The 24,034-nt window shown below is 39.1% G+C and overlaps 2 protein-coding genes across 2 annotated transcripts; one reads left to right on the forward strand and one right to left on the reverse strand.

Annotated features, from left to right (window-relative positions):
- Positions 1–3,566: 3,566 nt before the first annotated feature.
- Positions 3,567–12,978, forward strand: LOC103053484 (vomeronasal type-2 receptor 26-like). Its single transcript, XM_088144016.1, has 5 exons — positions 3,567–3,742; positions 4,818–5,109; positions 5,486–6,346; positions 11,623–11,749; positions 12,083–12,978. Exons 1-5 carry the CDS (start codon positions 3,567–3,569, stop codon positions 12,976–12,978), a joined length of 2,352 nt encoding a protein of 783 aa, XP_088000142.1.
- A 5,161-nt stretch (positions 12,979–18,139) lies between these two features.
- LOC112543397 (vomeronasal type-2 receptor 26-like) lies at positions 18,140–23,715 on the reverse strand. The gene is made up of 4 exons (XM_088144017.1): positions 22,957–23,715; positions 21,256–21,483; positions 20,450–20,576; positions 18,140–19,050 (listed from the first exon to the last, which is right to left on the reverse strand). The coding sequence occupies exons 1-4, from the start codon at positions 23,713–23,715 to the stop codon at positions 18,140–18,142; spliced, it is 2,025 nt and encodes a 674-aa protein (XP_088000143.1).
- Between the last annotated feature and the right edge of the window lie 319 nt (positions 23,716–24,034).

Here is a 24,034-nt window from a genome sequence, read left to right on the forward strand (position 1 = left end):
TCTGTGTCCACAGAAATTAGTGCAGCTTTCTTCCTTTCTTTTCTTGACATGTTCTATTATGTTGATTAAAAACTTACTATTGTCCTTAATGTTCCTCTTTGGGATGTAGCCTGCTTCATTGATATGTATTATGTCTGTGACACATTCCTTCAGTCAATTAGGTAATTTAGTTATGATAATTTTGTAATCTATATTCATCAGGGAAATTTGGTGGTGTGATTGTAGTTCCTCCAGTTCATTTCCTTCTTTATAAATCAGGGTCATGTATGCCTCTCATACTTTCTTTTTTTTTAAAGTTTTTTATTTTTTTACAGCAAACACAGACATACATAAACAAACAAAAACATAAAAAACATAAAAACCATCTTCCATCTTATACCGTGTGTCAGCCAGTTACCAGTCATTTGTGCCATCCTTTCATAGTCTTCACTCACCATTTATATAGATTCTCATGTTATCTATGCAACGTATATTTGTATATTTATCAGTTATCAATTATTAATCATTTATGACTAGTCTATCTATAACACCATTTATTACGAGAAATTATAGCTTTCATTATAAGATTTGTATCATTTTTGTCCATTGATTTTATATATATATATATATTTATATATATATATATATATATATATAGTAATGTATATCAATTTATCGAGTTTCTATAGTAAAATTTCCTAATCTATTACATTACTGTATCTTTTCGTCCAACCATTGGTAAAACAAATCCCATATCATATAAAATTGTTTGTCTTCTTGCTCTCTAATTTCAAATGTCAATTTACTCATCTCAGCACATTCCATAATTTTCTTAATAACTTCCTCCTGCATAGGTACTTTTTCATTTTTCCAGTTTTTAGCAAATACAATTCTAGCCGCTGTCAAGACATTTACAATCAGATATTTCAATTCTTTACTGTATGTTTCTGGTATAATTTCCAGTAAAAATGTCTCTGGTTTAAAGTCTATGTGTTGTTTTGTCATTTTTTCCAACCATGTGTGGATTTTAATCCAATATCTTTTGGCTTCTGAACATGTCGACCACATATGGTAATATGAGCCAGGTATCTGATAACACTTCCAACATTTATCAGACTTGTTCTTACACATTCTTGCGATCCTCGCTGGGGGTAAATGCCACCTATAAAACTTCTTATACAAGTTTTCTTTATATGCAGTTGACATTGTCATTTTATAGTTTTGAGACCATAGTTTTTGCCACCTCTCTAAATCAATTCCATATCCAAAATTTTTCCCCCATGTAATCATTGTTTCTTTAACCTAAATTCTAGTAAATGTCCATAAAGTTTTTTAATCACCTTTTCATCAGGTTCATCATGCCTCTCATATTTTCATTCTCCTATTTTGGCATTGAATTGTTCTTTTCATTAATCATCTTCTCTCTCTCTTTTTTAATGTTTAGCCGCTAATTGAGTTAAAAGGCCCCTCCTATATGCTTTACTAGTTTCCAATATGGTGGTAAGGGGGTTTCCTGGTGTTGTATTCGTTTTAAAGCAGAAATTCAATTCCTTTTTACATTTTTGTAGGACAGTATCATGAAGTAATAAGCCATCATTCATTTTTCACCTGAAGTGTAGTCTTTCCCCACAGCTCCCTATTTTTGAGATTGGGTTGTGATTTGCATAAATCATTCGGAGAACTTGTAGTTCTTTGATGGATGGTGTTAAGGTCTTGGAGACCCAACATATACCTATTCTGGAGTATGACTGATACCTTGCAAAAAAAAAAGGGTGTAGTCTCTCTTTCTTGGTTTCTGAGTTATGGACAGCTTTATAGATGATATTCAGCTACTTGAAGTGCACCTAGTAAAACCAGTGGTAATCCTTATAACTCTTGAAGTAATGGTGATACGAGCATTAAGGACATGAAATCTTTATTCTTACTGTATTATTATTCCCTCAATTCAGTGTTAACTCCTTGTGACTCTCTGGACTAGTCTCTGAAATTTTCTTGGCAAGATATGGGGAAGTGTCATTGGTTTCTTCCTAGGGCCAAGAGAGAGAGTGACTGGCCCAAGGTCACACAGCTGGATTTATGCTGAAGGTGGGACTTGAACTCAGAGTCTCCTGGTTTCTAGCCTAATGCCTTAGCCAGTACACAAAATTGTCTCATGAAATTATTTGATGAATCTCTACTTCTGTTCCTATCCCTACTCACTCCTATTCATATCCATACCCTTACATGTGCACTAACATCTTACTAAGGACATGCGGTTATTCAGGGAATCTTTATCTATATATGCCCCTCCCTACACACCTCTAAAACTAAATCTCTCTCCCTCTCCCTCTACCTCCCTCTCATCTCTCTCTCTTGGTCTATCTGGAGGAAGACACAACAGTCCTTCAGTCTTGCAGATTCTTGGATGGAAAGCAACTTAGGCATCCAGTCAAGGCCCCCATAATGTAAAGTGACGCCATGGAACACTTCCACAAACATTGGTCACTCTATGCCATGAAGGAAAAGGACACAGGTATGTAACTTACTCTTGCTCTATGACACCATGACAGATAATGTAACTTGTCTCTTTTTTCCTCTGCATGAAGAGTCCCATGAAAGGCAGACAAGTCAGGAAGTTGGACAGCACCAAGAAAGTAAAGATACACATAACACTTGTGGCTGAAGGGTCCTTTCAATGTCCAGGGAACTTTTCTCCTCCATAAACCTCTTTCCTTTCCTAATTATCAGGATATGTAGATAGCTAGAGATCAAGAGAAATGGGTAAATGATGATTGATGATAGATTTCAGAGAGAGGGAGAGAGAGTCACAGATAGACCTGCTCTTTAAGGAGAGCATAAGTACATCTTAATTCATTGGCTCATAGCATGACTTCAGCATTATTTCCCTCTTTCAAACCATCCTAGACCTGAAGCAGTCCTATTATTCAGCCACTCTTCATAGCAGATCCTGCATTAAGCAGAGGAATGACAAAACGACCTCAGCAAATGAACTTCTGTTCTTTTTAAAGGGTGCATCAATCAAGAAAGTTTGGAACCTGGTTATAGACATGGACCTGCCCAACATGGTAGCATCTTTGGAAAAAAAGTGTCCCAAAGTTTTCCTCTCTTTGTGCATACGGTGCAGCACTTTCTGCTTCATGTCTAAGTTTTAAAAGTTAACAGCAGTGCGGGTGTTCTATGGAGATAAAACGAACATGTTTCCTTTTGACATTTTTCAAAGAAAGTACTATTGAAAGTAAGCTATTATCTCCCAAGTAATTATAAAATTAGTATCACCATTGTCCCTCCTTCTCCATGTCTCCAGGGAATCCCAGTAGACTCTGAAAAAACAATGAGCTCAGGCTCAAACATTACAATCCATTCCATTAAAATAAGCTCAGAAATAGACAACTGCCTGAAGGGAGAACAGGAATGCCTGTTTGAGGTGAGATACTTCATGATCTTCACTTTCATGAGAGGCTGGTTAATTCCAACCCAGCTCCTCAGTTGAATGGTAACATTGGAGCTACACTTTGATGTCTACAATGACCATATTTTATACTGAGTTCTTTCTTTTCAGAACTCTGGTTTTATTCTTTTCTCCTACGATGATGTGCATTTCTCCTGTTCACAACTGCAACCTCACTCATCCTCTTCCAAATGTTCACAAGTATTATCAGTCTGGAGACTTAATCATTGGGGCTATTATTTATCAGGTCTTCTTTCTTTCAAATGAGGTCACTTTTCAAAGTGTTCCTTCTCATGATGTGCTTGATCAGTACCTGTAAGTATCCTCATCCTCATCTCATACTCACCACCATCACCACCTAAATGCTGTATCTTCTTTCTTTCTTTCTTTCTTTCTTTCTTTCTTTCTTTCTTTCTTTCTTTCTTTCTTTCTTTCTTTCTTTCTTTCTTTCTTTCTTCCTCTCTCTCTCTCTCTCTCTCTCTCTTTCTTTCTTTCTTTCTTTCTTTCTTTCTTTCTTTCTTTATTTCTTTCTTTCTTTCTTTCTTTCTTCTACTTTCCTTTTCTGCTCAAATGTAAAATGGTTACTCTATTACTGATTGCAAAGGCCCTTAGTCATGTCTAAATTCTAGAGCTCAGAGAAACATATTGTCCCCTAATAGTAGAGACTCAAATGAGGCAAGTATCCTTCTTTTCACTCATAATACTACATCGGTTATTTTTCCTCAGGAATATTCACAGTCCTCTGCTTCATGAGGGGAAAAATATGACTAATCTAGGCTATGGCGTTGTCATGAAAATAGAAAAACTATCTTAGAATTTTCTGGTTTTTTCTCCCTTTCATTTAACCAGGGAATGAAGCAGTCTGTGGGACAATGGAACTGAATTACCCTTTTTACAGGATACAAGGCCCAAATGTTAAATTTAATTCCAGAATGTTGTGTCCATAAGTTTGAAATCATACAAATCCTCCCCTTTTGTTACTCTGAATTGGAATGTTATTGCAAACATACAAATTAATCCTGGAAGAGAAATCTCACCATGAATTTTACAATTTTCTAGAAGAAGAATCTTAATGAAAGGAAAGACCAGGCTACAAAAGCTGTCTCAGCTCAATGTTAGGTATCCCCCACCCCCTGCCACATCAGTGCTTTGCAATCCATATAATCTAGGGCTATTGTTTGCTAAAGGCCAATATTCCACCCAGAGTCACTTTTTGTTTGAAATTTGAAAAATAAATACATAAATAAATAAATAAATAAATTCCAGGTGTCTAAAGTAAACAATAAGTACTACATTTTCTGTGTGTGTGAATACATATCACAATTAAAGATAGCAAATGTCGGATTCTGCACCAGAAATACATTGACATAGTTTATAATTCTCACTGAAGGTTCCTCACTCATAATTACCAACACATGTTGGCTCTGGCATTTGCTGTACAGGAGACCAATGAACATTCTGAGATTTTACCCAATATTAGCCTGGGTTTCCACATCGCTACCGACCATCTGGAGGAAAGTTCAACTTATCTTTTAACAATGGAGTTTCTATCTACAAAAGATAAATTTATCCCCAACTACAAGTGTAATGACCAGACCACCACAGTGGCTGTCATTGGAGGACCCCGTTCTCAGACCTGTCTCAACATGGCAACCATTCTGTGCAACTACAAATTTCCCCAGGTGAGACACAAAAATGGAGCAAGATGGGAAGTTCATGAGCTTTTTATTACTTTCAGATATTGAGTCCTCATGACAACTCTTCCCCAAAGTATCCCATAACAAATGGCAAGAATACAACCAATTATTGACCTACATGGCAGATCACCATGACTACCGTTCTTTAACACAGTATGAAACTTCCTGATGCTAAGTTGGTCAACTGATAAGGAAGGCTCTTATGCCCTTTCTACCCAAACCAGAAAGTTGGCATATACTAAGTCTTGGGGACTGTCTTCAAAAATTAAGCAAGGGTGCCAAAAAACAAAAATGAATGTTGCACATTTTTCGTTTGAAATATACCTCTTTGCTTGTATTCTTCTATTTTTTCCCTATTTAGATCACATATGGATCAGCTCCATTAATGAATAATGAAGCAGCAGCACATTTTGTCAAATGGATGTTCCCAGGTGAGCTGTATCAGCTTCAAGGAATACTGCACTTACTATTGCATTTTGGATGGACCTGGGTGGGGTTGGTTTCTCTGTATGAGGAAGATAGAGAGAGGTTCATTCAAAAGAGTCTTTCCATGTTTACAGAGAGAGGAATCTGCTTTGACTTTATACAATGTATCCCCCAAACGATGTATGGAAATCAAGCTGCTGAAATGGTGGAGGAGGCAGATAAATTATACAAAGTCATCATGGGGAGTACAGTCATTGCAGTGATCTTGAATACTGAAATTACAGGCGTGGTGACTTTGAGAGTAATGATTTATATTTTAGATTCTGATGATACTCCAAAGGAGAGAAAAGCCAAAGTTTGGATCATGACAGCCCAGATGGAATTCACCTCCATTCTTATGCAAAGACAGTTGCCCATTGATTTTCTCCATGGTGCTCTGTCCTTTGCAATACACTCAAAAGAGCTGACAGGATTCCAACAATTTATGCAGAAGAGAAACCCAAACTTTGAAAAAGAAGATGGCTTTATTAGGGATTTCTGGAAAGATGCATTTGAATGCTCATTTTCAAGTGAGATGATAGACGGGAATGCTGAAAGGATCTGCACTGGAGAAGAGAAGCTAGAGACTCTTCCTAATTCTGTCTTTGAGACCACCATGAGTGGAATCAGTTACAGCATCTACAATGCAGTCTATGCTGTGGAACATGCTCTGAGGGCCATGCACTCCTCCAAACTCAAAGGGGGTCAAATAATTGATAAGAACAGATTGAATTTCTTCGTTCGATCACCATGGCAGGTAATATTCACTAATGCAAAATTCAGGAATGTAACCTGGTCACGTAAACAGAATTGGATTGCTCAACTGATCTGAGAAAGGTGATCTGTTGGATTTCTCCCTTTCTTAATTTTGTGATTGAAGTCTCATCTGGAAAATTTTCAACTGAAATATTTAATTAGGTGATAAGGGAGAAAATGCATGTGACTGGGGACACACTTCTTTTCTGATTTTTTATAGTGTAGATTGATGCAAAATTTTACTTTCCATTGAGCATAGGCCAAACTGAAAGAACTGAAATTTGTCTTTATCATTCAAGGAATCCAGTTAATATTTCTATTTCTTTGTTTCTTCATTCAGCTCCATCACTTTTTGCAGCAAGTCTCCTTTAACAACAGTGCTGGAGAACAGGTTTCTTTTAACCCAAAAGGCGAATTAGAAACTGGATTTGATATTTTCAGTTGGGTCACATTCCCAAACCAGTCCTTTCTGAGAGTCCAAGTTGGAAAGATCAACCCCACAGCTCCCCCAAACAATCTTCTCACCATTTCTGCCAAGGATGCTGTTTGGCCCCACATATTTAACCAGGTCTGTCTCATTTTTCAATTTTTATGAAATCATTTAGCCACTGATCCATGCAACTAAATGCTTAAAAAAAAAAAAAAAACTTAGATTAAGCTATTAAGCAGCATCAGACTAAAGTTTTCTTTTGGATGTGCTATGAATATAAACTACTAAACTGAAAGAGTTGGTTTAAAGTTTCTATACCTACAACATTTCTTTAGTTCCAATGCAAAGCTATCTTAGTACCCCCCCCCCCTATTGCGAATCCCACAAGTATTACCTTAGCACGCTCTGGGCATTAGCGATTCAGAGTGGCTGGTGTCCAGGAGCCGGAGTGAAGCTGTGGCTGTTTTAAGGTGGTGCTGGCTGCGTGATGGCGATAGAGGCGACAGAGGTAGTGGGGAAGAAGAGCTCCCCTGGCCTCCACTGAGGGGGGCAGCTGGACCTACTGGTGTGGGGAATGGTAGGCTGCTGGCTGGACTTTCCATCTGATTTTTGGACATTGGAAACTATAGACATTTGGAGCTGGTGAAGACAGCAGAGGCGGCATCTGAATGACTTTGCATCATGTGGTGATTGGCTGGCAGCTGCAGCAACTTTTGCGAGATGTGTTTCCTTCTCTTGCTGCTGGAGATTTTGCAGGATAACATCATTTTATCATCCATAGATGAAGCTAATCTCAAACTGCTTTGTTTTCAATACCATGATTTTGTCCTGTGAGGAGGTTTAATGGGGATCTGGGGTGGTGGAGTGGTGGAAGAAGGTGACAGGAATGTGATTAGACCCTCTCCTCTGTGTGAGAGCTGGAGGGAAGGGCTGGTGGAGCGGCTCCCTGCTGGGTGGATGAGAGCAACTGGGTAGGAGGTGCTCCTGTAGGATATGGTGTGCGTGTGGAGGGTGTGGTGACCCAAGGTGCTGAGAACTACTCTTTTGGCACAGTTGGGTTTTACCTCTACCCCTGGTGTTGGTGGGGGGTTCCCTTAGAGTGAGAGGAGAGGTTAAGGATGGGGGATGGAGAGATTGGTGGGTGAAGGGGGCAGGGCATTGGGTTTCGGTGGTGTTGGATATGGGAAATATGGTGTTTTGGTGGTGTCGGATATGGGGAAATATGGGGGAGGGGGTGCAGTGCTCACAGGGAATGGAACCTCAACATCTTATACCAGTTTGGTGTTCCAGTCCCCTGACCTCAACCTATTTACCTTGTCAGCAGATCAACAGAAGCTTGGGTCTTAGGGTGTTGCTTTAAATGCCAGATGAACGTGTAATAAGGCCCCCCTTATTGCTGATATGACCATCACAGAGAAGACTGATCTGGCATATGTCACTGACTCTTGGCTGGGGCCAGAGGGAGGAGTTCCTCTATGAAATATGCCCAGCTGGCTATCAAGTGTGGCATGGGCCTATCCCAGGTCATCCAGGAGCCCACTAGAAATAGTGGTCACACCCTTTTTAAATGTTCTTGTTGGTCTAGTGGAGGTGCCTGGGGCAGGCTCTTGCCTGGTTAAATGGGAATGGTTTCATCTTGTTTCTCTCAAGGGAGTGGACAGGATCCTAGGGAGTGTGAGCATAACCACCTGTGTTTTAGACCCGTGCCCCACCTGGCTGGTAAAGGCCTCTTGGGAGGTGATGAGTGGGTGGGTAATGGCAGCATTTAATGCATCCTTGAGTGAGGGGGTGGTGTCATAGCCCTTCAATGAGGCTGTGCTCTGCCCCCTTCTTAAGAAGCCATTGCTAGACCCCACCCTGATGGACAAATTTTGTTCTGTCTCCAACCTCCCCTTCTTGGGGAAGGTTGTTGAACAGGTTGTTGCACTGAAGCTCCAGAGGATCATAGATGAAATGGATTATCTGGACCCCTTTCAGGATTCAGGCCTGGTTATGGGATGGAAATAGCATTGGTCAAGGTTTTTAATGTTATTTGGTGGGAGTGGGATGGGGACAGTGCATCTAACCTTTGTCTACTTGACCTCTCCGTGGCTTTCGATACCATCGAACATTGTATCCTTCTGGAGCACTCCAGGGGTTGGGAATGGAGGGCACTGTGCTGTCTTGGTTCACTTTCTTCCTCCGAGGCCATTTTCAATCAGTGTTGGTCGGGAGCGAGAGGTCCGACCCATGGCCCCTGATTTGCAGGGTCCCGCAGGGGTCAGTGCTTTCTCCACTCCAGTTTAACATCTACATGAAGCCACTGGATAAGATCATCTGTCACATGGGTTGAGATATCAATATGCTGATGATACTCAGTTATGCATCTCTGCCCATGGTGGGTTAAGTGATGCCATGATTGCCCTTTCACAGTGCCCAGAGGCTCTTGAGGTCTGGATGGGGAGCAACCTGTTGAACCTGTTCAACCCTGGCAAGACAGAGTGGCTTTGGATTTAGGGCTCATTGGTTCTCAGAGAATTACTATCTTTGCTTGTGGATGGGATGGCATTGCCCCAGATCGACCCAGTGCACAATCTGGGGGTTCTCCTGGACTCACAAGTCCTCCTCAAGGGGCACGTGGCAGTCATGTCCAGGAGGGCCTTTGCACAACTACCAATTGTGTATCAGTCACACCCATTCCTGGACCAACATGCTGTTCTCACTGTTACCCATCCTAGTCACCTCCTGCTAGGACTACTGTAACGCACTGTGCAGGGGGCTGCCCTTGAAGAGGATTCAGAAGCTTTGGTTAGTTCAAAATGCAGGGCCCGCATAGATCTGCACAAGTCCAGATTTGTGCATGTGTCACCTCTTTTGTGGGAGCTGCATCGGTTGATGATCTGCCTCAGGGTTCAATCCAAGGTGCTGATTACAACCCTTAAACCCACAAATGGCTTGGGGCCTGGTTATCTGCAGAATCATCTTTCCCCAGTTACATCTACCCAGCCCACCAGAGTGGGGAGGCTGGGTATGTTGCAGGTCCCATCACTGAAGGAAGTACATCTGATGGGATCACGAAGAAGGGCCCTTTTTGTTGTGGCTCCCTCCTTGTGGAATGTTATTCCCTCTCAGTGAAGATTGGCCCCCACCTTGATCTTGTTCTAGAAGGCCCTGAAGATGCAACCCCAAGCTGAAAAGCAGCCCATCAAGTGGTTGTGTTGATTGTGTTTTTGGCTGCCGTAGGGAATGGGTGTCGATGTTTTTTTTTTTTTTTCGGGGTTTTACTTTGTAAGGCACCCAGGGTCACTGTATATGAATTGGGCAGCCATATATATTTGTTAAATAGACAAATAAAATAGGTAAATAATATGCAAGATGTTTTTCTGACTTCATTAGTAAAATAATGACACTCTAGAAAAGTATATACCTTAACAGAAACAGTTTATTGAAACAGAATGGAAATATTTTAAAAAATGGCATATACATGGTTCATGAGTTCATCTCCTTAGAGTTAAATTTTTAAGAGCCTCCTCTGAAATAGATGAAATAATGAGCAGAAACTATGTAGTTATTATTATTATTACTACTACATTGGATTTATCTCTACCCATCTCCCCTAATGGGGACTCTGGGTGGGTCACATAGTACAACATCTAACAGTTACAGTTACAATTACAATTACAAGTCTACTCTATTACAATTACAGCCCTACTCTATTGTGGCCAGCAGGGTCACAAGGAGTTAGCTCATCTGGGCTTTCTTCCACCAATGATCTTTTCCCACCCATTGCGTCAGTCGCATCCAGCGTCTGGCTTTTTTCTGCCGATCGGATCCAGCACTGGTTCCTGCTTCCCCGAACAAAGCGCTGCCAGTGTTTCCTCCCACTGAAATGGGAGTACCTATTTATCTACTCTTGGATGGTATGCTTTCGAACTGCTAGGATGGCAGCAGCTAGGGACGAATGACTGGAGCTCACCCTGACACGCGGAGCTGGGATCGAACCGAGTGCCAACCATTTCTCGCCAGCAAACTCCAGTGTCATTAAGACCCTACTCCACCACGTCCTGGAATATATTCCAAAAACAACGGGTTTCTGCTGGAGATTCTATCTGTCTAACTAGCTAACTAGTTCCGCTAATCCATGTGGAGTAATATGATTGCGTACTATCCAGAATTCAAATGGGTTTCCAGAAATAGCTTGCAGAAACTCTGTTTATCAAATATGTTTCAAATATATTGAAAATATATATCAAATTATATTGAAATATATGATTCAAAAGCAAAGACTTTCTGTGGCAGATTCGATCTCTCTCTCTCTCTCTCTCTCTCTCTCTCAATCAATCAATCAATCATCTATCTATCTAATCAAAGTGTGGCAACGTTTCAAATATGATTGCACCCTATCTATAAAATTCATTAAAGGAGAGGGGGAAGGCATTTTTTTCCTAAAAATAAAACAAAGTAATCAATGAGGAAAGGAATATGACACAAAAAACTTCTTTCTTACCTGTTTCTCCATTTCTAAGACAGAATTTTAGAATGAACATTATATCCCAGTTCAGCCTTATAATTTCAGAGAATCATACCCACTAAATTCTTGAGTCTGTGGTCAGACTCTGGAACTGATTTCCTCAGAACAGATCTTTAGGATGCTATGTTAGGCATGATCAGACCATTAGTATAATTTGTGTGAGATAAGGAAGAGTCGAGGAATTCAGTGGAGAACTTAAACCAGAAAGAAAACTGAAAAATCATGCACCAAGGTTTGGATTAGATATGAAGAGTTTGGGTATATATAAGCGATAAAAAGAACAATCCCAAAACATAAATTCTTCATGTGAAAAAATTTCAATTTGATTTATTAACAGACATTACCTCTTTCCATCTGTAACAAGAAATGTCCTTTGGGCCATAGCAAGATAAAAGTGGAAGGGAAATTATCTTGCTGCTATGACTGTAGACTGTGTCCAGAAGGGAAGATAGCTGACCAGATGGGTAAGCGAAGGAATATACTGAATATACCAATGATCAAATAAATATAAATGGGGGCTAAACTTTTAATCGATATTATGGTGACTTAAAATCTTGAACTTTACATCATATTATACAGGTCGGCAATGAATTATTTGAACTAATTGTTCATAGTTCAGTAAGATATTAGATGATAAAATGAATCAGTTGACTCTAACTAGGAGGATCAATAGATTTCTCACCTTTGAATTGTTTCATAATTTTCCATTGTGGTTATCTCATAAAAATGGAACTGACGTTGCTTCAAAATAATAGTGTTTTTTTTAAAGGTTTTGTTGCCTGTTTCTTTCTTTCCAGACTTAGATGATTGTTTCCCATGTCCAGAAGATCAATATTCAAACAAGGATCGGGATGGTTGCCTTCCAAAAAGCATAACTTACTTGACTTATCAGGAGCCTTTGGGGATTTTTTTGGTAGTGATCGCAGTGTCCTTTTCTTTCATCTCAGCTCTGGTGCTGGCGATCTTCATTAAACACCAGGACACACCCATTGTCAAAGCCAACAACAGGGACCTCACCTACACTCTTCTCATTGCTCTCCTGCTCTCCTTCCTTTGCACTTTTCTCTTCATTGGGCAACCTGACCAAGGGAAATGTCTCTTGCAACAAACGGCTTTTGGCATCATCTTCTCTGTAGCTCTTTCTTGTATCTTGGGGAAAACCACCATTGTGGTTCTTGCTTTCATGGCCACCAAGCCAGGCTCCCAAATGAGGAAGTGGGTGGGGAAAAGGCTGGCGATTTCTATTGTCCTATCTTGCTCCCTGGCACAATTCTTCAATTGTGTAGTGTGGCTGGCAATTTCTCCCCCATTCCCAGATTCTGACATGCACTCTATAGCTGAAGAAATTGTCCTACAATGTAATGAAGGTTCAACCACAATGTTTTGTGTTGTCCTTGGCTTTATGGGGTTCTTGACTGCTGTCAGCTTCACTGTGGCCTTCCTAGCTAGGAATTTACCTGACAGCTTCAACGAAGCCAAATTTATCACCTTCAGCATGTTGGTCTTTTGCAGTGTTTGGGTGTCATTTGTTCCCACCTATCTGAGCAGCAAGGGGAAGTACATGGTCGCAGTGGAGATCTTTTCCATTTTGGCTTCAGCAGCTGGATTACTGGGCTGCATCTTTTCCCCCAAATGTTATATCATTATTCTGAGACCTGATCTGAATAGGAAGGAGCAACTAATAAAGAAATGAAAGTGATTTTTATACCAGACCCCCTGAATAAAGCCCATTTGGTTGGTTTCTTGCAGTTTGAGGTTCTGTATTCTTTCCTCATATCAGCACATCAAGGTGACATACAAGGCAGTAGCTCTGACAATCTCTTCCAAGTTCACTTCAGAACCTGGAGAACTGATCCTCATCTTTTGTTTGAAATGTTAGATAATAATTTTGAACTCCAATCAGAGTAGAAAGGAGTAGCTAATCAAGAAGACAATGCTGTGTGAAAATCGGGTTTTAATATAATGTGCACTAATTTCAAAATGAAAGGTTCGAGTCCTGTAACCCATGAGCTATGTAACACCCCTGCCAAAAAAAGAACCAAAAGCCTTCACAATATTCTCCAGAAGCATTTTTTTAATGTAGAGGAAAATCCATACTAATATCCCTCTACCTCAAATCTGAAAATTTGAGAGCCACTTAGGTGTACTGGGGAAACTGCTGGGCCAGAAACTGGGAAACCATGAATTCTGGTTCTCCATTAGGCATGAAAGCCTAGGTGTTAAGTTGTTGTGGGAACTAAGGAGAGAAGTTGGATGAAGATGATGTTGAAGAATTGCTTCTCAACTTCCCTCATATAATTCATGTTATTCATGATGACAAGTGCCCTGTCTTTGGCAAATTGTTCAATTATGATGTCACTTTTTTTTGTGAGCCTTGGATGACACCTCATTTTGCCCTGCTGAGATTGTGGCATAAAGAGAGGGTTCATTTTTCTTAAAGCTTTGTTGTGTTTTTGGATTTTTTTGTGTTTGTTTTTAATTGTTGATTGTGGCTTTATCTTGATGGTGAAAGCAATCATTGTAGAAGTCCAATCCATCATTGCAATCATCTGGCAGTATCCATGTACTTTCTGCCTGGGTGTGTGTGTGTGTGTGGGAGGGAGGGAGGGAGAGAGAGAGAGAGAGAGAGAGATCTGTTGTAATACATTGGCTTGGAAGTTATTGGCCTGACAGGAATTTTTTTTGTCTCTGTGTGTGTCCTATCTTCAAAGTATTTCAAGTAGGAAAGGAAAGGAAAGGAAAGGAAAGGAAAGGAAAGGAAAGGAAAGGAAAGGAAAGGAAAGGAAAGGAAAGGAAAGGAAAGGAAAGGAAAGGAAAGGAAAGGAAAATTAAGTTTAAAAAAAACTGTACATTTTGTGTGGGTTTAATAGGGCCATAAAAATGTTCCTAAAAGTAATAATAGTAATAATAAAATTTTAAATTTTAAATTTTGGATGTTTTATGTGTTTTAGATGTATTTATAATTTTAATGTTTTTTGTAAGTCACCCAGAGTCCCCTGTTGTGAGGGAGATGGGTGGGGGAGAAATCCAATAAAATAAATAAATAAATAAATAACAACAATAATAATAAGCAACAGACAGCAAATGCTGCCTCTACAAAAAAGCTGAAGAAACAGTAGATTACCTAGTTAGCTGCTGCAAGAAGATCTCACAGACTGACTACAAACAATGGCTTGACAAAGTAGCAACAATGGTTCCTTGGAATATCTGCAAGAAATACCATTTGCCTGCAAGCAAGAACTGGTGGGAGCACCAAACAGACAGAGTAATAAAAAATGAAGAAGCTAAAGTGCTCTGGGACTTTAGAATTAAAACAGACCAGCACCTGCCACACAATACCCCAGACTTAACAATTATTGATAAGAAAGACAAAAAAAGTCTGGATAGTGGACATTGTAATACCTGGAGACAGCAGAATAGAAGAGAAATAGCTGGGGAAAATCACAAAGTCCAAAGACTTGAAAATAGAAATAGAAGAACTATGAGAAAAAAAAGGAAACATAGTACCAATAGTTATAGGTGGCTTAGGTGCAATCCCAAAATAGCACCATCAACGAATTGCAAAAGGCAGCTTTACTTGGAACAGCTTATATCCTGCAATGATACCTCTAACACCATCAAACAGCAACATCTGCCTATCCCAGGTCCTTGGGAAGGACTCAACAGGTGGATAAAAGTGTCAAACCCAGTCTAAACATCTGGCTGACTGCCACCAATGCAACTACATCTGGCTATCACAGGTCATTGGGAAGGACTCTGTGAGGAAAATACTTTTTTAGGTGAGGAAAATAAGTTTTCAGAGTCTTCAGATGAATGGGTGCAATTAAGCAAAATTGAAACATAAAAGAACATGCAGCAGCCTTGGAGCTGGGGTGAACTAGGCTGGTTGTAAAGACCTGATCAGAACGTCCCTATAGCAACATTGGAATCTTTCTTGAAGGAGGATGGGTTCCTTCTGGCTTTTGGCACCCTGAATTGATTTCTTCTTCTCAGTAAGACTATCGCTTTCATAGTAGATAGCAGAGGAGCAGGAAGAAAGTTGAGATCTATGACTTATGTATGCCTGTATCACCATATGACTATGTATGCGTTATTGCTTCCTTCCCCTTTTGTGAAATGTATAAATATCAGTGCATCTCTTTTGTTTGCAGGGGTGTCTCTCACTATCCCTTGGTGGGGTCCCCTCCAGTACATACTGTTTACTAAACACTGCAGTGAACCCTTCATTATTTGCTTTTGGGTCTTGTGATTTGATTCCACAGGTTCCCAGTAGTTGCATCAATGTAAGCCTCTCATACTCATTCTGTACTCAGTATAAAATCACAATTATGTGTTTCCATCACAAATTCATTTAAAATACCTGTTCCTGTTCAGGGTTCCAGTACTTAGGCAAAGGAATTGTAGTCTAGAAGAATATTAAGAATCAGCATTTTTGCAGCTCAATAATATTTTCTGAGTTTTTATCTTTGTGTGATTTCAGAATGATGAGGCAAATTTTTATGCAAGTACAATTTCTCATCAGATGGCCCAAACAACCAAGTCTCCAGGTAGCTCTTTAGCTTTATTTGTTTGTTTGTTTATTTATATTTCAAATTTATTCACTGCCCATCTCACTCAATGAGCAACTTTGGGTCTTTCTTGGTGTCTAAAAGAAAATGGGAAGGGAGAAGATTAAGAAATAAAGAAGGATAAATTGTCCCATTTCAAGGACAAAGATATTTCTGCAAAATAGTTATGTCCATAACGTTTCATTTACAGTGAAGACACATCTCATATATATTTTCTAATGATACAAACTGACTACTGGATTGGGGATGGTTATACAATTGAGCAACATTGCTTAAAGTGTTCCAAATGGATTAAATCAAGCAGTACTATTGCAACATTGCATTGAAACTAATGGCACAGATTAGTTTCTACCCATTTAACGTCTCCCATGAAGAGTTATATTTGATTAAATTCAGATGCATTGAACCATAAGTTTTGGATTCTTTCCTTTCTGACAAAATAGAACATGCATGGACCTTCCTGTTAACCATATCTTTTCCCTTTATTTTTAGTATACCAAGTGTAGAAAGAGGTTCGCTTTCTGGCAAAACTGACTTTTTTAGTCAAATAATGAAGCCAGCAGATCTCAGTTAATGTAACTAAAAGGCCGTTAGTTCTCTTTTTTGCCTCCCTCCGGTGCCTGCCTTCAAATGAGGATGGAATGTAATCAGGCCCTTCTGACCTAAATGTTCTACTATTCTGAGGCTAATAGTAATCTCAGGCAATAGTATATGGTAGTCCTTTGGGTCTGAAGAAGACACATTGTTGTGTAGTACAGCTGTGAACAAGGAGGTGGCTCTGTGGTCCCAGTCTGGAAGCACAGAGTCTAGGACAATGGGTGCACTGGAAGTCCATTGTTAAAATAACTGTGGGAGTTACTCTGTGATGCTGCTCATAGTTTTCCATCAGTTTTTGGCAGTAGCCATTGTCAGAGCTGGTGTAGGCTTCATAGCACAGGGCTCACCAGTGGGGTCTGTCAGCAGGCACAGCTTCTAGTTCCCTTGGCTTGATGTCACAGTGGCATAGGATTTCCCTCACAATGTCTTTATAGCACTTGCATGGATGACCTTGAGGTCTCTTTCTAGTCTCTAGTTCACCATAGAGCAACTGGCAAAGCATACAGTGGTTGTCCATGCTGATGATGTGTCTCACCCACCACATCTGGGCTCTGATAATCAGGGACTCAGTGTTGGTAGTTTCCGTGCAATCCAATCCTCCAGATTGGAGACACAATCTTGCCAACAAATGCTAAGGATGGAGCAGAGAGCGTGCATGCATGTGAAATTTCTCCAGTTGTTTAATGTGGCTTCAGTACAGAGTCCAGGACTCACATCCCTATAGGAGAGAAGGGATAACCCCAGCTCTGTAGAGTGTCAGCTTTGTGGAGATATGGATGTTGTGTTGGTTGAGTACTCTAGTACACAGCCACCCCAGAGCCTGGCTGGCCTTGCTGATCCTGTGTATCGGATATCCAGGGAGGGATTGCTCCCTAGACACCTTTAGTCCCCACCTGATGATCAGCTCCCACCTGTGGCTCCAAGTAGCTGTAACATGTAAAAAAAAAAAAAAACCGACTGGTCCAATAATTTCCAATTTAGAGGGCAGAAACATTCTTCTTCTCTAAGGATCATCAAACCTTTAATAGGGCTGCTGATCAAAAGAACTATTTATTTATTAAATTTATATGCTGCCCATCTCCCCCAAAGGGTGACTCTGGGCAGCTCAAAATTAAAATCACACCACATCAAAAACCGTAAAAAATAGAAATATCCACATTAAATTAGATTAAAAAATCATACTAGATAAAAAGACTATATACATAAGAAGGCTATACAATTCAAGATGATGGGGGAGGGGGGCAGAACCAATCACTCCATGAGCCAGTTCCAATGATGTGTGCCCCTATCAGCCCCCCAGGCCACCTGGCATAGCAAGATTTCACCTTCTTCCTGAAGGCTAGCTCTATCTATCATCTATCTATCTATCTATCTATCTATCTATCTATCTATCTATCTATCTATCTATCTATCTATAAAAATGATATAAAGACATTTTTCCCTTCTATATGTCAATGTCACTGTATCATTGTAATACATATTGTACAGACCCTGGAAGACTGTTTACATCTATGTTAATATACATATCCATGTTTATGTCTATGTTTATATCTATATCTCTGTCTAGACAGGCACCGACGTATACATACATACCAATTAATTCTCTGCCACCACATAAATGTATGGACCAATGTTACATTAAAAAAAATAATTTCCATTGCTCTCTTTGCAATTGATCTCCTGAGAACATCAGTTTATTGACTTCCTATTTCTTATTAACTGTTCTCTATTATTTAAGTCAGGTCTCAACAACATAATGTAGCATTTGGGGAAGAAGATGCAGCTCAGTAACCCAGCACTGGAACTGAGAATAGAGAAAATCTCCACAGCCACCATGTACTTTCCCTTGGTACTTAAGTAGGTTGGAACAAAAGACAACCAAACGCTACAGAAGACCAGCATGCTGAAGGTGATGAACTTGGCTTCATTGAAGCTATCAGGTAACTTCCTTGCTAAGAAGGCCACTGTAAAGCTGACCATGGCCAGGAAGCCCATAAAGCCCAGGACACAATAGAACATGCGAGCTGAGCCTTCATTACATCCAAGTACAATTGCTTTGGTCACTGAATGCATATCAAAATCTGGGAAGGGGGGAAAGGCTGACAACCAGACAGTGCAAATAGTGGTTTGAATAAAGGAGCAAGAAAGAACAATAAAGTTAGCCAATCTCTTTCCCACCCATTTCCTCATCTTGGAGCTGGGCTTGGTGGCCAGAAAAGCTAAAACCACTGTGATGGTTTTAGCAAGCACACAAGAAATAGCCACTGAGAAGATAATATTGAAAGAAGTTTGCCGAAGAAGACAGGTGGCCTTCTGAGATCTGCCAATGAATAGCAAAGTGCAAAGGAAAGAGAGAAGGAGGGAAATAAGAAGAATGTAGGTGAGGTTCCGGTTGTTGGCTTTGACAATAGGAGTGTTCCTACATTTAATGAAAATTAGAAGCACTAAAATTGTGATGAATGACAAGCAAAGAGCAAGAACAGTTAAAATGATCCCCAGTGGTTCTTCATAGGATAAGAAAGTTATATCTTTTGGGATACAGGAATCTTGGAAACTGTTTGGATATTGATCTTCTGGGCACTCAAAACAATTAGTCATATCTGAAAAAGAAAACTTGGTTTATACTCATATTGAGGATTGATTGATTGATTTTCCTAAAGAGTATTGGATAATTCCAAACCTACAGGTCACTTTTATAACAACTAAACAGCATTATGAAGATAAGACACTACTTTCCAATAAATTTGGAATAAAGTATTGGAATATTCCTTGGTAAGAAATAAGTTGATTATGGTTTTATGTGTGGGTGTGTGTTTTACTATTTATTTATTAAATTTATATGCTGCCCATCTCCCCCAAAGGGTGACTCTGGGCAGCTCAAAATTAAAATCACACCACATCAAAAACCGTAAAAAATAGAAATATCCACATTAAATTAGATTAAAAAATCATACTAGATAAAAAGACTATATACATAAGAAGGCTATACAATTCAAGATGATGGGGGGGGGGTAGAACCAATCACTCCATGAGCCAGTTCCAATGATGTGTGCCCCTATCAGCCCCCCAGGCCACCTGGCATAGCAAGATTTCACCTTCTTCCTGAAGGCTAGCTCTATCTATCATCTATCTATCTATCTATCTATCTATCTATCTATCTATCTATCTATCTATCTATCTATCTATCTATCTATCTTCCTTCCTTCCTTCCTTCCTTCCTTCCTTCCTTCCTTCCTTCCTTCCTTCCTTCCTTCCTTCAGTGGAATAGAATTGCTTTGAATATATTGGATATCTCAGAGAAGACAGTATTTAATTAGGGAAATGTGTCAGCCTGAATTTCTTTGAAATTTAAGATAGTAGAAGAAATATTCTTTTGGGCCTGCTCCAAAGTTGCCTCATGTAGATTTAATATCTGTAAGTCAATTAATACAGTGCTTAAAAATGGAGTAAGGTTTTAAAATGTTATGATAATACTAAGCAAGATACCAAACATTTGGAAGTAATCAACTGATGCAGAACTCTGGATCTATTATGCCTGAACTGTGGCAGAGGAACATGTTGTTTTGTTTCAGAGATCATTCCATTGTTCTGAAGCCTCCCTGAGGCTATAATTCCCAATCTGAAAAAAGGCTAATGGGAGAATATTCCCTTGATGTTTAGATATAAAGATTGAGGGAAACTTTAGGAAGCTAAGGAAGCAGCAGAACACTTGTGGGAGATTGCTCAGTAAAAAGATAGGACATTTTCACACCCTCCTGGACCAGCTCATTGTGAAATAAATGCAGGAATGACAATGGTACTAGCATGTGAAAATACTTTCAAATCTCTGGGAAATGAAATATGGTTCAATTCTATATTCCACATGTAGGGTTCACACGTACAGGTCACTATTGGATGGTAGCATTGACTTTGACATTTTTCTACATCCCATCCCAAAACAGGCCAGACATTCTTAGGGAACATAGAATTCTCAGCTATTGTACTTAGAAATATTTTTACCTTCCTGGTTTGAAATTTTTTCTGCTGGACATGGAAAACAATCATAACAGCAAAATGGCTGATCTTCTTTCTTTGCTTTAAAATGACCTAAAGGACAATAGTTATTACACAGAGACAAAGGTTGTGTCTGTGAAAAAGTGGAGAACAGAGATATCCTTTTGAATTTTATCAATTAGCATTACAGCTATAGCCAATAAGTTAATTGATCTGGCAAAGACATTATCATAGATTATAAAGTACATTCCTTACTCATTTGGCTGTTGGAACTGTACATGGAAAAATGCTTTTCTTTGGATCAGTGTCTCTCCAAAATGAGAGGATGTAGCACTTTAGCCAATCAAATCTAAGAACATTTCTGCATAAATCTGGTAAAGTCAGGGCCAGCCCTACCATTAGTAGAGTGTGACAGTATTTTAAGCAATAAGTTCTGAAGTTCTCTCAAGAAAATATTGTCATCATGTTTAAGCACCACAGCATGGTAGATGGGAGGAGTATATTACTTCCATAGATACTATCTTGACTTATTCACAAGGAATAGTATTGGGTAGAAGGAAGGGTGACAAACACCAAATGTCTTCCCAGTTTTGACAGATACCCAGAAATATGAGACCGTGTTATATGGATCTTATTATGTAAGAAATTGGGAGAGGATTAGAAACTATTATTTAAAAGTGCTTTATCTATCAGAGAAAACACAAGGAATCATTGCAATATTTGCATAATGAATGGCTTTCCAGTTCAATCTGATTCCTTAGCAAGGCAGTGATGAACTATTTCAGATACCCCAAAATGTACCCAGGACCTACCTGGTTGAATCTCTTAGGCCACACAAAAACGTCTTCGTGAATGGTGAACATGTTTTCTGGGGAAGCCATGGGATCAATCTTTCCAACTTTGTTTCTAAAAAAAGACTGGTTTGGAAAGGTGACCCAGTTGACAATATCAAAACCAGCTTCAAATTCCCCAGTTTGGTCAAAGGAAACTTTTTCCCCGGCATTGTTGTTAAATGATACTTGTCTTAAAAAGTAGTGTAGCTGAGTTGGGGAGATAACAAATGTATAAGGACATGGAAAAACATACATCTAAAGAATTCTCTTTTAAGTGACAAGATGAGATTTTTAAAAGATTTCAACAGGTTTAAACACAGATTTTAGAAATAACAGTAGCAATGGTACAAGGAATTAAAGCAATTGTGATCATCATGGCAAAGAAGCCAAGATGCAGAGTAGGAAAGAGAAAAGATGGAATATAAAATTACTTTTGTGGTTTGACATATAGAGCTTTATTAATATGTAACTAAAAGAAAAGGAAGAAATAGAGAGCAAGGGAAACTACTAAAAGTCATAGTCAGGTCCATTGCAGAATCCCACCTACAGGAGACAGAATTCATAAGGCTATGCAAATATTCCATTTGGAGTTTTCATTTGAAGATAATTTAATCAAACATTGAGACTGGATCATCAAATTGAATTCAATGATTCTATATCAATTTGGAGGAGTTGTGCACATTTCCCCCCAAAACTTTTCAGAATTCTGCATCAAACTGAGTTGGTTTGACAATTCAGTTTCAACAACTGTAACAAATTGATTTCCTGAAATGATCTGCATCGATTTCCCTACTGGGGAAATCAAATGATTCAAATGATTTGCAAAGGTCTAGTAATGAATGGTTCCTAAAATGACAGGTAAGAATTCACAAAGAATTCAGCAAAAATACAAAGAGACCATTTTCATAACTTTTCACACTTTCTGTGGAATGGTCAGGTCTGGGCGAGGCTTTGGTGGAGTGATTGAATGAAAAGAATATTCAATGATAGCATGAACTTGAATTGAACATTTGAACTGATTCTATGCATCTAAATGTATCTTGAGTCTTTGAATCAGTTTGGAAGGATAAATATGATAGACTTTCTAGCTTTGCATAGGCTCAAAAATTATATATGGCTTTTCTTCCATATATGAATAAAGCTTCTCTGATGTTCATGTCATAAACCATGTCTATTGGAGCATTGAGGAAATGTTACTCTGCTGTCTTCTAGAATTTATTTGCTTGGTGGGAGAGAGAAAACAATTCACATATATTCTACTGCTGAAGTAGTAGGCAAAGTCAAGAGGACTACTAGTCCAAAAGGGCAGGGAAGTCCTGTGAAGATTATGCAGTGCCTATGTCTTAAAGGATCACTTTTCCCTCCTATTTAAATTTCATTCTGCCCAAAATGTTGCAGTTAAAGGTGTCTAATGTTTTCCTATTACATCCTGTGGTTCACTCTTCTATCAAATTGAACCTTCAGTTCATTCAAATCAAGTTTTGCTGTCTTCAAATATTTATTGCAAGTTACAATCAAATCTTGCCCATTTCAAATCTTGAATTCAACATGGATCTTGACTGATTTGCAAACCCCTTATGAGAGAGACTGAGGTTTTTAGTTCAAACCATGTAAAGTACAAGACTAATGAGTCTAGAAAACTCTAATGTAATAAAATAAATGATTGGCTCAGGACTTTACCTGCCAAGTCTTTATATTTGGAAGGTTCCATTTTTTTTCCTCTGTGATTGTTCGGTGTTTGGATTTGAGTGAAAGCATGTCATGCAAAGCATGTGCCACAGCATGGACCGTATTGTAGAGGTTGTAGCTTTGACCAGTCATGCTCATCTCAAAAACAGATCCAGGAAGCATTTCCAGCTTCTCCTCCCCAGTGCAGGCTTCCCCATATTCATTAGAGTTAGGGAAGGAACAATTAAATGCATGTTCCCAGAAGTCTCTCACAAAGCCATCCTTTTTTTCTGCAGTATGATTTCTGACTTTAAGAAATGTCTGGAATCCTACCATTTCCTGCCGATGAACTGCTAATGACAAAGAACCATGGATAAAATCTAGATCCCAATTTCTTTGAAAGGGAAGTGATGTGAATTCCATCTGGGCTGTCATAAGCCATACTTTTGATTTCATTTCTTGATCGTCCATTTGTGGTAACACAATCAACACTCTTAATGCTATCATAGTCTGCATTTCACCATATACAACAATCACATTGGAAGTGCTTGTGAGAATGACTTTGGATATTGGAAACCAATCTAACAGTACCTCTGCACCATCCTTGGAACCAGATTTAATGCAACATCTTTCTATGAACTCAAAGCAGATTCCTCTCTGGGCATATAGAGGAAGGACATTTTGTACAAATCTTTCTCCATTGTCATCATCAAGAGCAATGACCCCAATCCAGACCCAATTAAAATGAAGCAGCAATCTGAGAATTCCCATATCCTGATGACTGGCATTTGGGAACATCTGGTGAAAAAAGTGAGCTGCGTCTTTATTATTCATTACTGGGGAAGAACCAAATATCATCTAAAGAGAAATATTAAAAAGGAAATGATACGAAAGATAGAGTTTTCTGTTCAAAATGTGTATCCTTCCCAAAGGAATTGTACATTGATATTTATTGAAAAGACAAACAAAGAATAATCTGCTGATTGAATTTTCTAACTATTTTTAGTTCATGCTTTTCTTCTTCTCTATGTGAACTTTTCATTTTCTTCCCACTACTTTGCTCTATGCCTAACTTTATATTTATAAGTAA

Source organism: Python bivittatus, unplaced genomic scaffold (genome assembly GCF_059951505.1).
Source record: "Python bivittatus isolate LINGU-HERP-01145 unplaced genomic scaffold, Pbiv_v1 ctg000430_np1212, whole genome shotgun sequence".
Classification (NCBI taxonomy): domain Eukaryota; kingdom Metazoa; phylum Chordata; class Lepidosauria; order Squamata; family Pythonidae; genus Python; species Python bivittatus.